The 23,598-nt window shown below is 32.4% G+C and overlaps 1 protein-coding gene across 5 annotated transcripts in view; it reads right to left on the minus strand.

Moving 5' to 3' along the window:
- Positions 1 to 23,598, minus strand: part of LOC118201852 (SEC14-like protein 2) — an 89,933-nt gene that overhangs the window by 15,813 nt on the left and 50,522 nt on the right. For all 5 annotated transcript variants that reach the window (XM_035374014.2, XM_085814548.1, XM_035374012.2 and 2 more), the window contains 6 exons: positions 22,610 to 22,679; positions 21,616 to 21,659; positions 12,178 to 12,240; positions 9,673 to 9,766; positions 5,363 to 5,457; positions 1,716 to 1,794 (listed from right to left, as the gene is read on the minus strand). In XM_035374014.2, the coding sequence (XP_035229905.1) occupies positions 1,716 to 1,794; positions 5,363 to 5,457; positions 9,673 to 9,766; positions 12,178 to 12,240; positions 21,616 to 21,659; positions 22,610 to 22,679 (445 nt within the window). The remainder of the gene's footprint in view (positions 1 to 1,715; positions 1,795 to 5,362; positions 5,458 to 9,672; positions 9,767 to 12,177; positions 12,241 to 21,615; positions 21,660 to 22,609; positions 22,680 to 23,598) is intronic.

Genomic DNA, 23,598 nt, shown 5'->3' on the forward strand with positions numbered 1-23,598 from the left:
TTTTGCGACGTATCCAACTGAAATAAATAAATCGACACAAACTCGGCCATTTAAACCTAATATAAGCCAATTAGGCTGGAATCATGTTCCGGATTATATACCCGAAAAGAAACAACCCTACGAGAAGGTTTTCCCATTGCTACAAAAGGTAAGATCAGGAAAGAATCGCGTCACTAGTGTTCGATTTGCAAAGTCCCATTGTGTATGTACCCTGCTTCGCTGAATATCACTCCACAGCCGGAATTTAAATTCTTACTTTTATATGCATAATACTTAATTTAATTCATTGCGTTTTTAGTTTAATATGTATGTAATATATGCTTCTGTTAACCAAATAAGTAAATATTAGCAATAAAATTTTCAAATTTTATAAAATAAACCCATCTTTTTCATCCAATATCTTACCAGCGCAACGTACTCGTCATGGCTCGATTCTGGCGACACAAAACGGTGCGCACTCTTAAACGACAGCGTCACAGTTAACTGGTTAATAAGGATTATTTTCTTGTTACAGCCTATTCCTGCCTTCTGTAGAAAGTCTGCTATTGGTAAAAGTAATGTTTTGCTAGATGCCTGTGGATAACAGAACTATTGGTTATAAATAGTAAGTTTGCTGGGTTTTCGTTTCTGGTAAAGTGCTTATGTGAGGGACTTACTAAAGGAATTTGACTTACATTCCTATTAAAAACAAGAGAAAAGCCAATAAAACCCGTACCAGCTTATTTATCGGGAATTGAAACTGTTTTGAATTTATTTAATCCACAAGTTTATTGGTGGGTTTCCTCACTGCAACTTGTTGGGAGGTTAAGTGGCCGAAAACCCATTAATACTCTGACCAGAAAACTATTCAACAAATCGGTTACTAACTTTCAGGAGAGACAAAGTACACACAGATGATGAAAATCACACAGCAGTGCATTGTGGAAAAGACTTTCCTGACGCGGTAACAGCAACACAAAACACAAGAAAGGAAGAACAAGAACAGGTTGAGAAAAAATGTTTATCATGCTTCGTACAGCAGAAATCAAGAAATAAGTACAAAATAAACAACGATCATCATCAAAGGTGTTCGAAATTACCCGGACCCTGATGCAGCCCTCACATCTCCGGCACATGGAAGATCTGATGTTCTGGAAAATAACGGTCATGTCCCGGATTTTCTCAGAACTTCTAACGGGAGTTTCGTACACCAGTGTTTTATCTACTTCCCAGAGGAAGTAGTCAGTGCAAGTGAGGACTGGCGATCTTGCTGGCCAAGGCAACGGAGCACCCCTGCCGATCTCATGCTGAGGATACGTTTCGAACATAATTTCGAACACCTTTTGATGGCGATCGTCTGTTTTTCTTCTTATTTCTTGGTTTCAGCTGCATTAATCCTAATAAACATATATTCTCAATTTACTCATGTCCTTCCTTTCTTGTGTTCTGTGTCGTCACTATTGCATGAAGAAAGTGTTTCTGAACATGCATTGCTATGTGTTTTTTCATCGTCCAAGTGTACACTATCTTACCTTAAGTTTGTAACAGATTTGCTGAAACACCCTGTGTACTCGTTCACAGCTAAAACAATCAATTTATAAAGCCTAGGGAAAGGAAGCATAAGAACTGCAAAAGGCATCTAAGTATATTCCAAGCATGGATATTATCAGAAGATTACTACGTTGTCTTACATATTGAAGAAACATACTTTAAGAAAAGTATTTAATGCATCTTACCATCTCTGTGGTAAATCTGTCTGATACTCAGTCCATTGAGATCAAAAATGAAAGTTCTTTGTTCCACATATTTGCCTGTCTATTGAAAGGAAAAGAATGCTTTTTAATTGCTTAAGATGTAAATTGATTCCAAAGTTCTACACATAGAATCTTCATTACATAAAAAACAATAACATTGTAATAAATGAATTTGCAAAGACAGTATAAATATTCATTTTATAAGCAATAGAACTAATTGTTGATACCATTTCAACAGATAAATACAGTAAAATTCATAGCATGATGACTTGCACTATTTTTATATTCTCTCCATAAACTGAAAATTAAATTAGATGGCAATAACAGTCATTTAATTAACAGAAAAAATATATAAGAATTCTAACTACTTACGTATTAACGCCACCAGGCCAAAATTCGCATAAATTGCCAAATTTGGCGACCCTACTTACGGCAACCCTACGTGTTATACGTAGTTTTGTAAAAAGATTCACAAAATGTGGAGATTCACAAAATTTTCCTGCATTTTCGTGCAAATTTTTGTAATTTATGAGAAAATAGCAGTGTACACGGATAAAGTCAAGAGTGTGCGCAATGCCATTTTTGTGCAATTCTGGGATCTTTTTTTAAGTAAAAATAAGTTGTGTACATGGTTATGGCGAATACGGTTTTCAATCAGTGCTAAAAGCAATAGCCAAAAGATTTCCGCCGAAAAAATAGTTCTGTAACTTATTCAAATTCGAAACCGGAAGGGTTTAATTGCTATTTTATATTTTAAAAGAAAATAATATAAAAAACTGTATTAAAAATTATCTGTAATTAATAAATGTACATTTTCTTTCTATTCATACTTTTTTACTCAAACTTACAAATCGCGCCAACCTGGTTGCGATAATACGTAAGTACCGAATTCTATTATAAATGAGACATTTTTAAAAAATTCCCATCTTATTAATAGATAGAGTAACAAAGTACAATTGATAATATAAGATAACACGCAATAACAATTATCCCAAAATAGCATAGACAGGATACTTAAAATTAAATTTTGCAAAAAAAAAAAAAAAAAAAAAAATTTTTTCACTTATGTTAATTGTTCCTATAAATATCCTTAGCTGATTTATCTTGAACTTAAGCTCTTTCAGAAAAGCATAAAATGCGATTAATCGATATTCCAAAGACAGTGCTCGTTCTCAACATAATTAAAATGCGTTTTTGATTCAAGGTATATATTTTCATGTTTAAAATCGATAAATTCAGAAGATTTCTTAATTAATTTCTAAAAGTTACACATTGATTTGTGTTTCAAATTCTCATAACACACTAAATAAGAAGATAATTAAAAACAAATTATGGTACAAAAAGGGAGAAAATAATTATTTAATTTTAAATTCAGAAGCTTCCAAATATCTTAAAATCGCAATTCTTTCTTTATTAGTTAGTTTATTCATATCTTCTTACTGCACAAAGGTTCACATATGCTTAATAAACAAACGTTTACCAATATAAAATTTTTTATTCAAATTTAAATTAGTAGAATACTGTAGTTCATAAAGTGATTATAAATAAACTACTCGTATTTCAATCATTTTCCAACTAACTGAAATTAATAAGAAGTAATTATTAAAATTCATTTTCTACTAAATAAAGACATCTGATGATAAATAAAGAATAAATTTAATCTTACTTTCTTAAAATTACATAGTTTATATAAATTATAAATATACTTCAAATAATATGAAAATGATGCCAATGAAAAATATTTGCTTGCTTTTTCAAGCAAAAATGTTTTTAGGTTTAAAAAAATAAAAACTATAATATTTAATCAGACAAGAAAGTTTCAAAGAGAAACTAACAAGGGATTAGCTATAATAAAAGCTACATGAACTGAAAATCTCTAAGAGAATTTGTAAAATCTTTCACATAAACAATAAGCAACATTTCTCCATAAATACTTGCTAGCCATTAAACTTGTTGCATCAGGTAGGAAAGCAAATAGCAGAATCTTATTAATTGTATGATTACATTTTCAGGTGGTTTGGCGTGCACAGAGTGCAGAATTTAATACACAGAGCCGCCACTTTTGGGAGCAACAATTCCTGTAATCTGGCTGGGCATTGAGTCGAATTGAACTTGGATGACAGATGCACTGCATACGGTTTCAGCTCTATGTCAAAGTTCATCAATCGTAATGGCTGGAGGTGGTGGCGTAACAGTCTCTTGGCTACCCATGACCAAACGTTGACAGTGGGTGAGGGATCTGAAGAACTTGCTAGCCATGGCAACAGTCAAACACCCTCTGTATTGAGAAAAGTCAGGATAGTACAGGCAAAATGCATGTATACAACGGAGGGGGGTACTGTTGAAAGATTGCATTGCGCAAGCCTCAAAAATAGAGCACAACCATCGTCACTTCAGAATGTAACAGCTTCTATCCCCATTTCAGAATCTAAATCTCAGTTGCACCCATACAAACAAGCCACAGGCTGCGTTCATAGGATCTGAAATGCAAGCTGGCAATGTTCGTCCTCGGTGCCTCCAGGCACAGATACGTTCATCATGATTCTGTATGGGGAAACAATATTCATCTGATCTGCCCGAGAAAATGAACGAAAACATCGTTTGTCGTAGGCGCGTCTGTGTCTGCAGAAACATCAACGGAACTTGCAACAATGGTCCATAGTGCAGAGACAGTCCGCGGTGGTGCAGTCGTTGTTGCAATATCCGTGTGAACACTTGTCATCCTGCACACAAGCCAAGTTCCTGACTCAGGATATGTGATATGGCTGTACAATCTCGCAAGTCAGAGGGTACAGCATGTCTGACTTCTTGAGTGTTAGCAGCCTGAGACCGATGACATTCTGCATGGTGTTCAGTATGGTTCCAGGCATAGAAACCCGACCAACACGAGCAGTAATGTTGTAGAATGGTAAACTGCAGTGCCATTATCCTGACGCGGCTGAATACCGGCACGTATTGGTGGGAAATTTTCTTACGCGACGCATATTTTCATGCAAATCTGACGTTTGTAACATTCCGCCTTCAAGTTGTAACAATTTTAATTGCAAGCAGATAAACTACAGGATGAGTTATTGCTCGGATGCAATAAACATTAAATGTTGCACGAAAAAATTAGTTAACAGTACCCTAAATAGAATTCATTTCATTTAGTTAATCAGTGAGATGGAAGTAAATTACTAAATTGAAACATATTATTTTGCATTTATCAAACAATGTAAGCAATCATGATTTCCATAAATCCAAGTGTGTTGAATTAATATACTTATTATTTTATCAAAGGTTAACAAGTCCTGAATAAAATTAAATCTAAGCTATTAAATAAAATCTTATGAAACTCTTCAATTTTTTATAGATTTATTCTGCAATAATATTCCTACGAAATGATGAGTATATTTATCTTTTTGTTATAAACCGTAGTTTTAGATGAAGATTTGAATGCAGAAATTGACTCAAAAATGTACGTAATGTACCTTAATTCTTTGGCAAGAAATATAAAGCCGTAAACTGTTATTGAATATTTGAGAGTATGAGCGTGTATATCTGTTAAGTCATTATTTTCTGTTCTGAGTTTAGCTTAAAAAATAAAATACATGCGTGGAGTAAATAAAGTCAATGAAACAATGAATTACCTCTGCGCTGCGCTTTTTCATTTCTGCTTTATCTTTATCGAGAAACCACGTCACGCATCTTCGGATTTCTGGCCTCCGAACACAACTCATTAATCCTGAAAACAAAAAACTTATTCAGAATAAGATATATATGAATGAATAAGAATGAATATATATTGAATGAGGAGGAATTTATTCCCTCGTCACATATAAATTGATTACAGAACACAGAAAATAAACTACAAAATTTCTCTTGTAACAAAGACATTGGTAGAAAATAAACTCCGAAACTTCTCTTGTAACAAAGACACTGGTAGAAAATAAACTAGTGATAAATGTTACTAACATAAAAGTAGTTAATTACGGAACAGCATACATTCCGTATTTGCCTTTATAGAAAAATTAATGTACAAAAATGCCTAAAAGAAATGGCTCCCACTAATAAAACAAGCGCGAAAAAATTTTCCGAATTAGTCTACTTTACCAGGAAATGACTTGCAATGCAATTATTTTAACGTTCAGCCACTTTTTTTTAAAACTAATGTTCGTTCGCAACCGCCTTTCATTACATTGAACATTTCATATGTTTCTAGCAAGAAATTTTCTTTGTAAACATTTTCTATATGTAGCGAACATGGCCTGCTAACATGCACATGTTAATATTACAACGGCAATTCATGCAATGAAACCGATGGAATTTCAAACCTGTTTTAAAATTTGCTTTAAAAAGATATGCCTTTCTGTTGAATCAAACTGATGTAATCAAAAGGTTATTAAAAGTTCAGTGATTAATTACATGAAGAGTAGCTATTGAAAGATCTTTGGAATTTCCAAATATAACACCTTTCAAAATATTATTACAGAAGTTATCTTTTTTTGCTCTATTTTAGAAGACAATGCCATTTTTTTTTCCAGTGGGAGAAACCAAGTTTTAATAATTGTTAGTTCACTAATGACATATAACCCTTAAAGCTGTGTTTCTCAACTTTTTTCCCCAAAAACAACCCTTTCACCATTGTTAGATGCCCATCGCTCCTCCTTTTCCAAATTTTAAAAAGATATATGTACATTTATTTATTCACTAATGCGTTTTATAAATTAAAAAACGAGTAGAAAATAATGGTAGGCTGGCACTGCTACCGACACATTTTGTGCTGCTCCACGGGGCGGCAGAATGTAAGGGGAGCAAAAATTTTTAGGACTTAGGCAGGCACTAGGCAGAATTTAGAAATTGCAGATATTGCATAGGGCAGTAAATGTCTAGCGGCGGCCCTGAGCACAAAAGCGGACACATTTTTTACCCTTTAATTTCTTACTGATATCAAAACTTCGAATTCAGAAGGAAGTTAATTTCAAAGATTAAAAAAAAAAAAAAAAAAATCTGAAATGTTTCAGATTTTATACGTCCAAAGGGGCGTTTTTTAACATTTTGTGTGTTACCTTTCTTTATTAAATATCATGTTCCTCGCACTTAAACCATAAGATCCAGTGCAACAGCAATATCGCAAAATAGTTTTAAAACGAGCATATCTTTAGAATTTCCGATACAGAGACTCACGCGCTGGAGATAAAAATGTTTTTTCTGCACAACGTTGCCATTGCTCGCTTTGAAATCCTTGAGTTTGTTAATCAAAAATTCGTCAAAGTTTTAAAAAATAGGAAATCGATCATAAAACAAATTTCAAATTTCAAATTTGGTCTTCCACATGCTCATATTCGTTGGAGGATTACGTTATTCAAAATTCGATGACTCTATGTACCGTTGTTTTATCACAATACGAGAAATATACATACATTTATGCAGATTTTTCATTATTTAATTTCTTCAAATATAATGCAGGACTCTAACATTTTGTGGCAACAGTTTGAAAAGTGAACCGACATTTATGAGTCCGACGCAAAATGCCAAAACGAAACTAATAGTCCTTCGGGATTCAAATCCCTTTGGACTAAAAAAAAAAAAAAAAAATACTATAAATAACCGATTGTGTGTAAGGGAGGATGGATGATAAATTTAAATGTCTTAATGCTTCCGCAGTAGCGACTTTTGCCAAGTGGCTGCTGCTAAAATCTTTCCCTTCTTTTTGTCTATCATTTTGACTCATGATCATATTTTTGGTTTTATTTTACTAGGATAAGACTTTGCATGTTAAGCGAAAATAAGACACCTTCTTCAAGCTATAACAGCAAATAAATAATTAACCATTTTTTATTGCTTTTTAATTATATTCAAACATGTACATATATATATGTGTGTGTGTGTGTGATATTTCGGCAGTCGTGATGAAGCTTGGCATCAAAGTTCAGGCATGGTTTTTGGAGAGTGGTAAGGAGGATATCCAATGACGATACAAAGAGGAGTTTCACTTTTAATTGCACATATTTATTTAATTCAAATAGCAGATCAATTTCCTTTTCCGACAAAGTTGTCCAAATTACATATTCAATAATGAGTTACTGAGTACGATTAAATTTTGACTTTCTGCGTCATAACATTCTAACAAAGAAAGAAAGATGAGAAGCGTAGCAGCATAGGTCCTAGCATAGCACAGGGAAAGAGAAGCTTCTGACGCAAAATGGCGCGCACTCAGTATTTATAGTAGCAGTTATGTAATAGGCGCGAATGTTCTGGAAGGTACTCGTCTAGGGGAAAGATCCTGAATTGCAGAAAATAAATTAACCCTTTCGCCGTTCTCTCCTGTCCGCGAAAATTTCCCCTCCAGCGGCCGTCTGTTTTTCGTAGCGTGTAATGTCGTTTTCTCTGTACATCATAACTTTCCATACATGACTTTCGTAGTGGATGAATGTCAATAAATATTAAGTAAAATTATAAGGAAATAAAGCATAATGAAAAAAATAATATCTCTGCTTATTTCTAACAGCAGGGTAATTTGATAACATCTGATCCACGCGGTCCACTCCTCCCATTTTGTTGTTGTAATCTTTTATAATTATTGTTTTTTTTACAGTTTTTTCCCATGTTCCAACATCAATCATCGAGTTATTATGGACTGTACTCATCAAACGTATATCCTTCTTGTCTTTCCAATTCACAACCTCACTTTTTCTCTTTTCCTGCTGAGTAGGCGTTGAAGCCATCTCTCACTGTCTTGTATCTTATGTAAAATGGCGCGAATATTCATAAAACCCGGGGCAAATTCAATTAGAAATAGAATGCCTGATCAGTGCTACCCTCTAGGAGGTATTAGAACAAAGAAAAATAAAAACTCAAACAAGTAAACATTTAGAAAGCGTTTTAAACGTTTAAAAGTTTTAAAATGTAGAAGAACGCTTGAGGCGCGTTACGGCCGCCCTGCGGAAGTTTCACTTGAACGCGCTAGACGCGTTACTCACGACGAAGAGGTTAAAGGTTGCGTATTCGCGAAGAGCAAAACCATCCCTCTTTTTTTTTTTTTTTTTTTTTTTTAATATATATAAGTTTGATGCTACAGATTGCAACAAAAAATGCCCTACTACACGTTACAGCAATCCCATGTAGAACGTTGAAATTTTGTACATGGGACTGCTGTAATTAATAGCATTTCTTAATTACATGGGACTTGTAATTAACAGCATGACTTAATTACATGGGACTGCTGTAATTAACAGCATGTCTTAATTACATGGGACTGTTGTAATTAACAGCATGTCTGAATTACATGGGACTGTTGTAATTAACATCATGACTTAATTACATGGGACTTAAGTAATTAAGATTTTGTACATGGGACATGGGTTGTGCGAAATACATACATCCGTACGTAAGTATGTACAGACGTCAGGAAAATACCTTACCTGAATCTATTTTACAATCAATTTTGAAATAGTCCTCTATTTCATCGGTACGTACAGATGTCACGCAAAAAAATCGTCTAAATTAATTCGAGAGCGGTCAAAATGGATATTTTCACTGAAATATGAGACTCGAAAATTTTCACCATTAGAATACTTCCTTTACTTCGTACAGCGAATTCAAAAGAAAAAGAAATAACAAATAAATAAATATAAACATAAATATAAGTAAAATAACAAATAAATAAACAATAATAAACCAACACAAAATAAGTATTTATACATTCTTAACATTCAGATTCTAAACTATTAATGATTGCAAATAAGCTTAAATCTCAAATTTTCTTGAATTCCGTAAAATTTTATAAGAAACTGTTGAATCAACTAATTTTATAAATGAGTTGAATTTACCATTAGCTGTAAAATTTTATGAGAAACTCAAATTTTCTTGAATTCTGTAAATTTACGTTTTAAGCAACAGAAATAAATTAAAGCATTTATAAATGACACTCCTGTATAAATACTTAACAGTTAGTTACCTTTGATATCTGTTGGACCAACATATATTAATCGAACAGGACAACCAAATTTATCATATCCTAGCAAAGGTGGAAGAAGATATTTCACTAAAAACTGAAACAGAAAAAATATTGAAGATTAATTTGAGGTAACGTACGACAGAAAAGAAGGACATTGCACTCCCAATTGAGAAGCTTTATCTAAAAAACATAAGTTCGTTTATTGTTGAATGATGGGAAAATTATGACAAACCAACAGGATAAATAAAATTTCTACAACGAATACTTGTGAAAAAGGAGTAGAAACTGCATGGAATAAGTAGTAACTGTAGATCAGCCTTTCTCAACCTCTTGACTAACTTTTCTTTAACATTAACGCGGAGTTGCACAATTTGTGCGGTAGCTATACCTGTCGACAAATGGTGAAATTATGGTTTCCCGCCCACCTCTGCGTATACCTGTCATTCAACGGTCTGTAAGATATTTAATTTATCACTCAAATTATAAATGTTTGGCAAAGTTAAAAGATTTAAAAGCAGTACATACATTTAATAATATAAAGCTTAATTTCGTTCTTAATAATCTGTTTCACTAATTTTTAAAATGCATTTAATTTATATATAAATTAAACTGAGAATTTTCAAATTAAGATTATAAATTATTAAAATCATGCAATATGCTGCGAAATTAATTAAGATAATAAATTATTAAAGTCATGTAATATGCTGCGAAATTAATTAAATAATCAAGAAAAAAGAATTAAACCAAAAATTAAATCAATCTCCTTTTCTGATTTTATTATATGTACATATAACCGACTGTCAATTATAAACATTTGTAGTACTGCTAAAATTGGCAAAAGTGCTTCTAACACAGTACTACGGTACAGATTTATCTAGTTTTTGGGTATTGCTGTATTGCTGACATAGCACATTCTACATTGACGTAGTACATCATATACGAATCAATGGGGTTGAAAATTAACAGTATTAAAAAAAACTCCCAAATAATAATAATGATAATAACGAAGTCAATTCTTTATGGCACACGCTTTAACGAGTTTAAAAATACTTTGGAGGTACTTTAAAAATCAAAAAAAGTCCTACAATTTTTGTAGAGTCATTAGGTTTTTTTGAGGCAGGAGAGGTGAATGTGCAGTGACTCGCCGTGATTCGAATCATGGACTTCTCGATTGTGCTTACAATTACACTACGAAGGCATGCTTGGAAGGAGGAAAAAACTACTTTATATACTCCCCCTTTTGAAGGGCGACTGGGGATTAGATTCCCAATCGCCAAATTCTGGTGGTGACAAAATATCGCCCACCACTTTACAGTTCGGGTGCTACTTTAAAGTTACTAAAGTCTTTTTTTTTTTTTTTTTTTTTTTTTTTTTTTTTAAGCAGAAGACGTGACAAACGCGCCCTGGACAGGACTCGAACCCTGAACCTCTGGAATAGGCGACGAGTTTGCCTCTTACACCACAAAGTCATGCGAAAAAAGGAGAGAAAGTAACTTATCAAAGTAAATTACAAAAATCAGTTGCATAAGATTGCATAAGAGTAAACAATGACCTGTTTATGTGCTGTTAAGGGGACTCATACATCTTAAAACACTTATAAGATCTTCGAATATGTGACTGTTGCAAGAATTGGGATAACTTATTCATTTTAAAAGCAATTACTTCCAACTTTTTACTACAGCTGACTACATAATATAGCTGCTTTCTGAAATAATAGTCAGAAAGTTTGTGTTGCCACAAATATTTTTATAATTTAATCCGCTTTGTGACAAAATGTTTCGTCATGTTTCCACCTTCCGCGCACAGTTTAAAACATTCTGTTGCATAATTTAATTCTATATGTAATACATAGCTTTTATAACATTTGGAAACTACTGTGAACCAAAAATGAATTTCATGTTAAATTTTTATTTTATTTGGAGTTGAGTTTATAAAATGCATTTTATTAAAAAATCTGCAATTTTTTCGTGCATAAATTTTTTAATATTAAACTATTCATCAGATTTTTGGTTCAGTTAGAAAATAGTATCCGTATAAAGAATTCCATCCAATTTCAAGTATGTACCATTAGCCATTTTTAAAATATCATGCGCGCAAGGTGAAACATGACGAAAAAGTTTGTTTAAAAGTGGATAAAATTACAAAAATATTTGTGGTAACACAAACTTTCTGGTTACTAGTTCCCAAAGCAGCTATATTATGTACTCAGCTGTAAAAAGTTGGAAGTAATTGCTTTTAAAATAAATAAAAATATCCCAATTCTCGCAACAGTCACATATTCGAAGATCATAAGGAATTTAAAAAGTATGAGCCTCCTTAAAGTCTCAAGAAAGTTTGATGGACATTGTCTTAACGTACGTCGTTAAAGACTTTACGCATATACTTACATAGGACATAACTATAACACTATAATACACTATCAATATAAATCTCAATTCTTCAGTTCTGTGTTTGAATTACAGGTTTGCTACTCTAAATTACGATTTTTGAAACTTAAAATATTACCTCTGATGGCTTATATTCATTCAGCAGATAATCTTCGTCGAATTCTTTTCGAAATTCTAGATGCTGAAATAAAACATGAAATTAATTCAGTCTTAATGCATATAAACTTTTAACCTCAAATACGAATATTTATTAAATAAAATGTAATATAGATAAATCCTGTAATGTCGTCTTACAGTGTTAAAATTGAAATATTTAATGAAAATGAAACGCCCATCACTTTTGTCAGATTCACATTTTAGTTTGCTTCTATATGATGCTTAAAATATATCAGGAGCACAAATTTTGTGATTTAACATTTTTATGTGACGTTAAATATTGGAAACTTGGAGTAGGCATATGAAGAATACTTCACCAACATTTTCCCTTAATGTTAAATTTAAACGAGAATGTATATTCTGTAATATTAATGTAAAACAAAAATCTGAAATGGACACTACATCACTTCCTTGTACAGCCTATTAAATTATACACAATTTTGCTGCAATTCATTTACACTTATTTCCTCGAATTTCATTATAGATATATATTTCATTAAATTAATTCAACTCTTATTTCGCAGAAAGGCAAAAATACATAAAAATTCGAAACATCTTCATTAAAAATTGTAAAATGCAGAAAAACATAAAACACCAAATACAGCTAAAAACAGTTAACACTAGAGTTTCTACGCCAAAATAAACAAGTCATTCAATGGGCAGGAAAACAAAATTTTCGGTACACAAAATTTTAATTTAATTTTTGGTTCCACTTGGGAGAGAGAGAGAGAAAAAAAAAAAAAAAAAAAAAAACTGAAGTTGATGCACCAATTGACTTATTTCATTATTCTACTAAGAGTTTCAAACCGTAGGCTTAGTACCTCTTAAACAATTTTCAAATTGTTGATAATTCTACAACTATTGAATGCAGATTAACTAAAGGAATAAAAACCTTAATGAGAACGTAAGAACAACATAATTCAATAACCTTTAAAGCAAAAATTGCACAATTAACCAACATATAAAAATCTGAGTTTACTGAGCCGGGTAACAGAATGAGTATTTACATATACGATTGCGATGAAAAAGGGAGATGTACAACTACATGTTATAGCAGTCCCATATACAAAATTTCAATGCTCTGAGGCTACTCGTTTTCGAGTCATATGAGATACATATGTATGTAGGTACAGGCGTCACAAAAAAAAAAAAAAAAAAAAAAAAACAATCTCTTCTGAATCCATTTTAAACCTCTTTTACAATCCATTCTGGAAGAGTGAAGAGTACTTTATTTTGTCCTGACGTACAGATGTCACGCAAAAACAAATTTCGTTCAAATGGAACCGAGAGCGGTCAAAATAGATATTTTCGTTGAAATATGATACAAGAAATTTTTCGCAATTACAATACTCCCTTTACTTCGTACAAGGAAGTAACTACACACCGGTAACTGCGTTGAATTTTTTTTTTTTTTTTTTTCAATACCAAATTGTGAACAATTACAGATGTAACCCAGTCCATTAATGTATAAAAGGCCGGATGTGGTGGTCTCTTTATTAGAGGCACCTAATAGGTGGGCCACCATCGTCTTTCCTATGCAGGGACGGACAGTTACAACCATGCCTTCTCCGGGATTCGAACTCAGGCCCTTCGGCATCGCAGTCAGCTTCCCTGACCACTATACCGACTGGGTGGCTAGCATGGACTGGGCGTTGAAATGGTGGTGGTGTATTTAATTACGGCAAAGTACACTAGGGCTATCTGCCGAAGGGGAGGGATGCCTTCGTGGAGGACTTTCTAAGGGAAACTGGCTCGTATACACGCTACACATGGGGAAAACCACGAAAACACCCATGCAGCCAGCCCGTTCGCGGGATTCGAACCTCGGACCGAACTACCAGTGTTCAGCGACATTACCGCTCAGCCGCTGGTGGGCCTGAGCGTTGAAATGTAAAAGCTGAGATTTAACCCTTTGCGGCACAGACTGTCCGGTCTAAACACACCTAAAAATTTCCTTCTGTACGCACAGAAAAATTGAACGAAGAGGACTTATACGTAACTATAGGTTGCTGTGAACCTTCTTTATTTATAGTAGACGGCAGCTCAACACAAACCAGTCATGTTTAGTTATTAAGACAATCATTTTCCAGATTTTTTTTTTTAGGGTATAAAAGGAATTGTTTTGAAAAGAAATTTCTATGTTATTTTTTTGGCTATACGCTAATCTCCTTATTCTATATTAGTTTTAAATTTTTACCTTGAAATCTTGCCTAAAATCAAACGGCGAACCCTAGGTGTGCCCAGACCGGGCTCACCGATCATCTAGGACAACTAAGAGTCTGCATTCTTTGTTTCTCCGCAGCTCGTCGGTCAGTTCATTGACAACAATGCTCGTTTCAGCTCTCTTTTCGAAGCTCTATTCAATCAGTCTGCCCACTTTAGGCACACCCACAGAATTAAAACGATAAGTGCTATCTTCACAAAATTTTACTTGTGTACTCCTCTAGGCCTAATTAGACTGCCTACCTTTTTTTTTTTTTTTTTTTTTTTACTAAAACTCCGACTTTAAAAGGTAGCGTGCCGAAAAGGATTAATAGGAGAGAGTAAGTTGCTTTTTCTTGAGCTATTATATACCTAGGTAAATTAAGAAGTATACTCAGATATTTTTCAGTAATATTTTATTTATTGTAAGTGTTTAAGACAAAGTGTAGTTTAATAATATAATTATTTCCAATTGCAGAGGCAGTCACGAATTGCATTAATATATTATTATTTTCAGTTTTATATGCTGTCCTAAAAATCTCCTTTTTACAATCCTTTGTTTTACTAATGGTATTTAATTTATATGGTTCCCTGTTCTTACATTATGGTTTTTGTTTTCAATAACGATTTCCTTGCATTGATATGCAACATATCACGAAAAACCTGTCATGACATGCAATAATGACTTTCCAGCTACAAACATACAACGACTTTCCAGTCAATAATCAACCATAAAAGGCCTGCATAAAATATAAAAATAAAAATACCTCATCCTTCTACTTCGACGAATTATTTTTTTAAAGGTAAATTTATATATAGTAGTATATAGTTGAACATAAAGGCGAACATATGAAGTATGTACTTGCATACTTACCCAACAAAATTTTCAGCATGTAATTTGGAAACTTTTAATTTATGATAACATTGAAAAATATATGCACGAATCGGAAAACTTTGTGTATCGGATAGAAGTGCGGATAGAAGTGCATTTTTGGATATTCTGTGGGAGTCAGGTCTTTTAAAACGGAGTTTGGCGTGTACGAAATGCGGAGCTGATATGAGAAGTCGAACGAAGAATGGTGTTTCTGATAGACTTATGTGGGTTTGCAGTCAAATGGTTGCTGCTAAAGTATGTGGCTATCAGCGGAGTTTAAGATTTGGATTGTGGTTTTCGTGTAGTAAGTTAACTTTGGAAGAAATTTTTATCGTTACTTTCGAAATTTTGAATCACAGAAAGACATGTGATATAGCAAACTCGTGGCACTTTTGTTGACAGACGTTGTGTGACTGGCGAAATTTTATTCACGTATGTATTATGGTAAGTGAATTTTATTTTATTGCTTTTATTTTGTAGAAGGTTATGTTCAATGTTTTTTTACTATGAATTTCTGTTGTTATTTGAATTTTTTGTAATTTATTTTAGTTTATTTTGTTGATTTGTGCGCAATGCCTAGATTGTGCAATTCGTAGATGTTTTTTTAAGTTTAAGCAGAATGCTGTGTACATGGTATTCTTTGAAATTTATTGTTATGTTAATTTATTAAAGCGAGGTGTGCGTAGTTCGTATATTCTTTCGCTGCCTAGATTGTGCAATTGGTAGATTTTTTTTTTAAGTTAGAACATATCGCTGTGTATATGGATTCTTGTAAAATATTTTTGGTTAGAAACTTTACGTTTTTGCTATCTAAATTTTTTGTTTTTGTTTCGGATTTTTAGCTTAAATTATGTGATCTAAACGTGGTTTTTGGAGACATTTTAGGCTTAAAGTTCGAAATGTAGACAAAAAAATTTAGATAGTAATATGGCACCGTGGGGTTTTGGCGAGAAATTTGGCGACCTGTGAGCGCATATAAGAGTAGTTCCATATAGTTAAATGCATAATAAGCGACAATTGTATGAATTAAAAATATTTAAATGTTCTTAAATACCATGATAATTTAATGAAAACAATGATAACTGCATGTATAGTATCAGTGTACATGGACTATTTGAATGCCGTGGCAACTTCACCCCATTGGCTAGTGCAGTTACACAAGCAACCAATAAACTATCGGCGACAACTTAAGCCGCATATATATAAGATACACTTAAGTCGCATATATATAAAATATGCCAAATTTTAAAATGCGCCAATATATAAATTCACGTATATCTTAGAAAATTTTAAATAAAAAACTAATTTTTTGCAGGTATACTTAGAAATACATCTACTTTAACAGGATGTAAAAAATATTTTAAGGTATAATACAATTTTTTTAGAAAAATTTATAAAAATATTTTAAAATAGAAATTTTAAAAATAAACTATAAAAGATGTGCTAATTATATTTGGATTATGCCTAAATTTCGAAATGTGAAAGGAAAAAATCAAGTAAAAAAAGATATTAATAAATATATATCAAATTCAATTAACATGGAGGAGCTAAAATTTTGAGAGCTAATTTTTTAAAACCTACTCGTGAAATTTTTACGAAACTCGGCAGTTTGGCATCATTTGAGTCGTAGAATCAAAATATGGAACAAAATTGGCATGTCATTTCAGAAAAATTCTGATTTTATGTCAAAATTCCGGTATTAGAATAGTGCTATATATAAGTCTAATACATATCCTAAGTCGCGCTTTCGAGACATGAAAAACGCAAGTTGAATTTCGTCAATCGGCCCAGTAGAACGGGAGATATAAAAACTGTCTCAAGCACCCCTTTTTTTTTGCGCAGTGTACCTCCGGGTTCCAAAAAATTTGTGGGAAGCTATTTCGACCATTCTCATCTTCCTATGACTTTTATCAGCCGAGATATTAATGCAAAACTCTGAAAACGCTCATTTTCGCACCCGGCAAATTGCTTTTTTCGCCGACTTCATTGCTGTTCGCCGTGCTACGTCGATGCGCGTAGAAATTGCCATCGTCTTTTCTAACAGAGGTAGTGTAACATTTTTATAGAATCACGTGACCCGTTTACTATTATTAATCATGTACTAAACAGGTTACATTCACATTGAAATGTTTTTATATATTTTCTATTCATATATATGTACATAGAACTTATAAATTTTGCTTTGACTTCAAACCGCTAATAATTAACTCCTATTAGTGTACCTTTTTGTGTGCTTTCTATTGTGCTATGTGTCGCTTAAGCCGCCGCTTCAGAAATAGTATACACCGCGTATTTCTCCTCACGGCAATCGAGTGGTTAGTGGGAAAGGCGGAGGGGAAATACGCGTAAAAATGCAACATAATTATGCATATTAATTGAAATATGCTCGATATAAAATGCTTAAAAATAAGAAGTGAGAATAGTAATGACATTTTAAAGAAACTCATGGAAGAAATAGCTCATAATAATATTAATCAAGAACATAATAAAAGAAGATCTAAATACCTCTGAATGAAAAAAAAAAAAAAAAAAAAAAACTTTTGCAGCTTTTCAATGGAGAAAAAAAGCATACTTTCATTAACTTACATTTATATCCACTTAAAGAAAAGAACGTGTTTGGGGTTTTAATTCTGTTAAATTTTTCTTTATGCTTAATCTGCATGTTTCGATTGGCTTGTGCTACCTGATTCCACAGGTGATAATAGTAGTTCAGTGGACTGAATTTTGTCAGTACCCGCACGACACATTCCTCGTGCTTTTTTCTTAAATTTGATGGCTCTGCAAATACACGCATAATTTCTCCATATTTCCCACGACCACACTCGCATGAAGACTGTAATCATAATTAGTATGGCAATGAAATGCACCAAGATTTAAATAAACGTGCAGCATTGTCTCGAGCAGTGCGTATTCGAATGTTTTCCAGTCTTGCTTCCCGTTGCTCGTCTGTTTCAGACGTACGGACTTGAGCAGTACGAATTTTTTCTAATCTTGCCTACCCGTGCTCGTTTGTGGTTAAAATTCCATAATCGGGGTGAGCGCCAAGCTTGGCGAAAGTTTTTTATTTGGCGCGATTTTAATTTGGTTGTGGTTTCCTGCTGTCTGTTTTATTGTGGCAAACCTAGAGCTTTATTTCGGTAACCGTAAAGAGCGCGAATTTAGTGTAGCCAGATTTTTTTTTTTTAATTTAATTTTGAAATACTGTGTTTGTTTTTAAAAGTTTTACTGTTTAATATTATTGTTATATATATGTTTAATATTATATTTATATAAATATTTGCAGAAGGTTAAGCTGTTGTTGGTGGGAGAATGTTGGATTTCATATGACATGAAGTTTATAATTTATGAATGTTTTCATTTAATTTTATTTAGTTTTTTTTTTTTTTTTTTTTTTTTTTTGTGCTACTTTGGTAGACGGTTGCACGGATTTTTGGCAATTTACGTTGGCGCAATTGTTGGCGCGATTTCTGCAAACGTCAGCCATCTTGAAAAACGCTGTTTTTACGCATAGTAAAGTATTCGAAACTTAAAAAAAAAAAAAAAAAATAAATATCGTTAGAAATAATGGATTAATTTATTTGTTGAAAATGTCGTTTTTTAAGATGGCAGGCAAGTGTAAATAAATACATTTACTATGAGTACTCAAGTAAGGTTATTATTACTTTCATATAGCAAAGAAGAGAATAAAAACACCGCTATAAAAACATTGTGCCAACGTTTAATTAGATTAAAATATTACTGAAATTGAATATCGAAATAAAAAACATCATCCAACATTTAAAACAATTAGAATATTATTAAATTTAAATACTTTAAAATACGTTATATAGAATATAATATATATATATATATAATATAGAATAAATACATTTACTATGAGTATAAAATACTAAAGAAAGGTTAAATTCTTACTTTCATATAGCATAGAAATAGAATAAAAATACCACTATAAAAACATTGCGCCAACGTTTAATTGGATTAAAATATTACGTAAATTGAATATAGAATTAAAAACCATCATACCAACGTTTAAAAGAATTAAAATATTACTTAAATTAAATACTTTAAAATAAGTAAATAAGAACGCTTCGTACACTAAAGAGCTAAAATGAGAGCTAAAATGACAGCAATTAGTTTATTGTCGGTAAAAAAGGAGGAATGTCTAATAATTTTCTTACTGTTACAGCGGTTATTTCTTCCAACATGACCACAATATCATATACGGCCGTCTCAGAATCGGCTCTTCTAACGGTCTTCATCTGTGATCTACATTTTCGCACTTCATTGAAGAAACAATTAGCGACGTTTCCTCCAAAAATTTAAAATAAATTTCCTCTGACCCTTGTAACAATTTATAAATAAATCTTTGATTAGGAAAGCCAGGCTGGCGAAAATAAGGTCTCAAAGGACAATTTTTTGATTCCGAAACCAAAAATTCTTGGTACTTATCAAAAACAACATTCATCTTTGAAGGAGACATTTTTGAAGGAATTCGAAGATACGAATTAAATTTTAAAATGGCGCGGTAATGCACAAATTTTCAGCAACCTATCAGGGAGCTGATTACAGCTCATTAATGCACAAATATTCTATAACCAATCAGAGAGCTGATTACATCACGCCTAGAATTAAAATTATTTAAATAATCATACATAATAAAATCATTTAAAAAAAGAAATGCAAAATTAAATTGTATTTTAATATTTAACAGCCATAAATGTTTAAAACATTATATTAAATTTATAGATATTAAAACCAATTACCTTTAAAGTAAGATGACGTCACTGATTACATCATCCACAGCATAAAATTTCATAAAATATGATAAAGAATAAAATTTTTATTTCAAATAAAAATGCAAAATTAAATTGATTTTTAATATTTAGAAGCCATAAATAATATTTAAAACACGGAATTTATGCATAATAACACGCATTATTTTTTAAATAAAATGTCAAGAAAGTATCGGTTACCATAAATAACTTATCCAGCAATGGGTTTACCATAAGTCGTATTACTCGCCAAAAGAAAAATTGCCAAAAACTCGCCAAAATCCGTGCAACCGTCTACCAAAGTAGCACCTTTTTTTTTAGTTTGGTTTCTTGCATGTGGCAATCGAAAGATGTAGAATATTTAAAGCTTTGAACGAAAGTTGTTTAGTGTGTTGAATTTCACGTCGATAGTAACTTGAATGTTTTAGTTACTTTATGATGCTGAATACGCGTAATTTGATATTCTGTTTACGTTTAAAACTGACTTCTCAGTGCTCTGATCTGATAAGTGTATACATTTATTCAATAATTATTTACAAGAATTGTTCATTCTACTATTTCATGATGAATTACATATATATAGGAGTATGCTTTTACTTGCAAAGCTGTTGGACTTTGTTTTACTCATCTAGTATTTTATCATCTCATTTTACTATTCTGTTTACGTAAAATAAAGTCGTTTCACTACTGCAAAACTTAAAAGTTACTATTCTGTTTAAGTTTAAAAATCACATTTTAGTGCTTTCATTGTCGCCTAAAAAATTCGCCAAATTTTGAAGGTCAAAATAGTTTGGCGCTAACTTACCCTGCTTATGGAATTTTAGCCTCGTTTGTTTCTGAAGCTCGCGATGCCTTTTTCTTTCGTGCTTGAGGTGTAGACCGAGTGGTCGATTTTCGTTTTGGTGGCATAATTGATTTCACAGCGAAAGTAATGCTTTGTGAAGACTATTACAAATTTAGTTTCAAAAAGCAAAGTAAAATGCGAGTGATGCAATAACACGCACGTTAATGCGTGGAAAATTAAATATTTTACGCTTTGCTGAACGATAATACACTTTAAAATATTTTAATTTGGGCTGTGGCAACCCATTTCTCTTAAATAGCCGCGTTTGTTCACTAAATTCGAAACAAATTAATATAATTGCGTTTTCCCAAATGGCAACACTTTTTTTAATATCGTGGAATTTTCTGATTAAATTTGAAACGTATATATCTCACGCTTTGCAGAGAGATAACGCAAAGCTTTTAAATCGCTAAGTTTTTAAACAAAAGATTGTTAAATTAGCCTAAAATATATTAAGAGTGAAGACCTTATGAGCGGGTTTTTCAGAAATCTTTTCAATGACTTTCCTCTTGTTTTAAAGGTCAAGTGTAGCAAGTATGATAAAGATCGGAATTAAACTGTAAATTTGTATCAAACATGCCAACTTTTTTTATATGAGATTAAAAAATCGCTGTTTGTTTGCAACACGCAATGAACGCCAAACAAAAATTTTTTAATTTTTATTACACCAGAAGGTCGGATGGTTATTATACGAATAGATTATCTTACCTTCCTAAACATATCTTCTGATTTCTTCAGGTCAAACCTCCTCGCTGAAAAAAAAAGCAGATTTTCTTAATTTATAAGCATAGTATATATAATAGATGTAAACTAAAATTTATTAGCCACCCTTCCTCTAAATGCTTTTTTTACTGAACGCTACTATCTATCGTTTTCTTTCTTCTCTTTTTGAACGAAAGATAAAAACTTTTTTCAGTTTTTACTGATTATGTGTTCCTAAAAATTAAAATAAGTAGAAATTTCAGTTTTTATGATGTTCAAAATTGTTTTGCTTTAATTATCCTCCCACAATCCACTTATCTACGATTTAATAAAAGTTTATATTCATAGTTAATCACCATGCGTAACTAATAATTAGTGCTCATGTAATGTGGATCATACTTGTGAAAGCCAAATTTTGAAATTGCTTTAAACATAAAACTTAAATGCTTGATGAAATTCGTTGGATATAATTTTGGAATATGTCTTCAAGTCATTAAAATAAATATAATTAAAAAAAAGGCAACTCGGTCCTACCTTAAGTACTGTACAGTGCGCTATATAACATGTACGTAAAAGTGATGACTTTTCATTTTAATTAATTAAAACCTCTTTTCCTTTAAAAATAGTTTTTTTTCCTCTCATTTTTGACGTAAAGTAATTAAAGTGTACATAGACCTTTTCTTCGGAAAAAATTAAATTATCCGAATGGGGTCCGGTCCCAACTGATTCAGATAATTGGTGTTCTACTGTATTACCTAAGTAGGTAACGGTTATTTGCCAAATTCAGAAGGCTTATTAATTTAACAACTGATAAGACAAAATTATACTAATGATAACTGTATGACCTTCGATACTTCGAAGAGTTGCAAAAGTTATGGGTATAATTTTAAACGTTGCGCTTTTATATCACATCTCTTTGCATTACTTCTAGCAATAATAGCACATAATTAAAAATTATAAAAAATTCGAAAAGAGCAAAATTTATGCACTTTCTACTCACCCCGAAGGAACTGCAGCAGAAGTCTGTCATCATGCTTTGGCAGTAAGACATCTGATAAATTTTGGCGAAACTATATAAAAATATCAACTCTTTAAATGCAATGAATTGACAAAATATTTTTTAAAAGTTAACAGATATTACTTTATAGATCTTACGAAACAAAAATCAAATTACCAATAAAAATTATCGTTTCCTATGCCTGTAGTCATTTTACTACCAATGTATTTAAGAGACTTTCATACTTTAGGCGCACATATAATCTAAAAATGTAAGAGGCTGTATAAGAGTGTCATCCAAAAGGTCTACATGTGACGTTTGATCTAAGTTTACTAGCTGTAAGTTGATTTCCTTCCTCTATGCCCTGTTTCGTCACGTATTCGCTCAGTCCACAGGCTTAAGCAAATTTTAAGGCAAACAGCGTAGTTTAAAGTACAGAAGGAGGAAATCTGTACTTCTGAATAGATTTCTGTAGCCACTGGTCTTGCTGCTTGCCAAAACAGCCGTTCAGCTGTTCTATCTGTCTAAGAGAAGGGATGCTTTCGTGGAGGACTTTCTAACGGAAAATAGCTCATATACACGTTACGCATGGGGAAAACTATGAAAAAGCCCATGCAGCCTACCAGTTCGGCGGGATTCGAGCCCCGGACCGAACTACCAGCGTTCAGCTACTTTATCGTACGGCCGCTGCTGGGCCAAAGTTTTGAAAGTTAGTTTGGCAGTTCGTCTGACCCACACAGTATTGTAGCTTCGCGTAGAATGGCTGGGATTTTAAACCAGCCAACAGACTGACAATAGCAGTTAAAAAGGAATTGAATTGTTTACTGTAACATTTTTAGTTCTAATCCAACAGATTACGGGAAATAAAGTAAACTTCAAATAGTTAGTTTAGATAATATAAGTAAAAAAATCTGATGTGTACACCACATGACTTCCTTGTACGGAATATTAAATTAAACGCAATTTTTCCTGCATTTCATTTAAACATATTA

The sequence above is a fragment of the Stegodyphus dumicola genome, chromosome 4 (assembly GCF_044657685.1).
Source record: "Stegodyphus dumicola isolate Sdum_Otavi_A_Nest chromosome 4, ASM4465768v1".
Lineage (NCBI taxonomy): Eukaryota > Metazoa > Arthropoda > Arachnida > Araneae > Eresidae > Stegodyphus > Stegodyphus dumicola.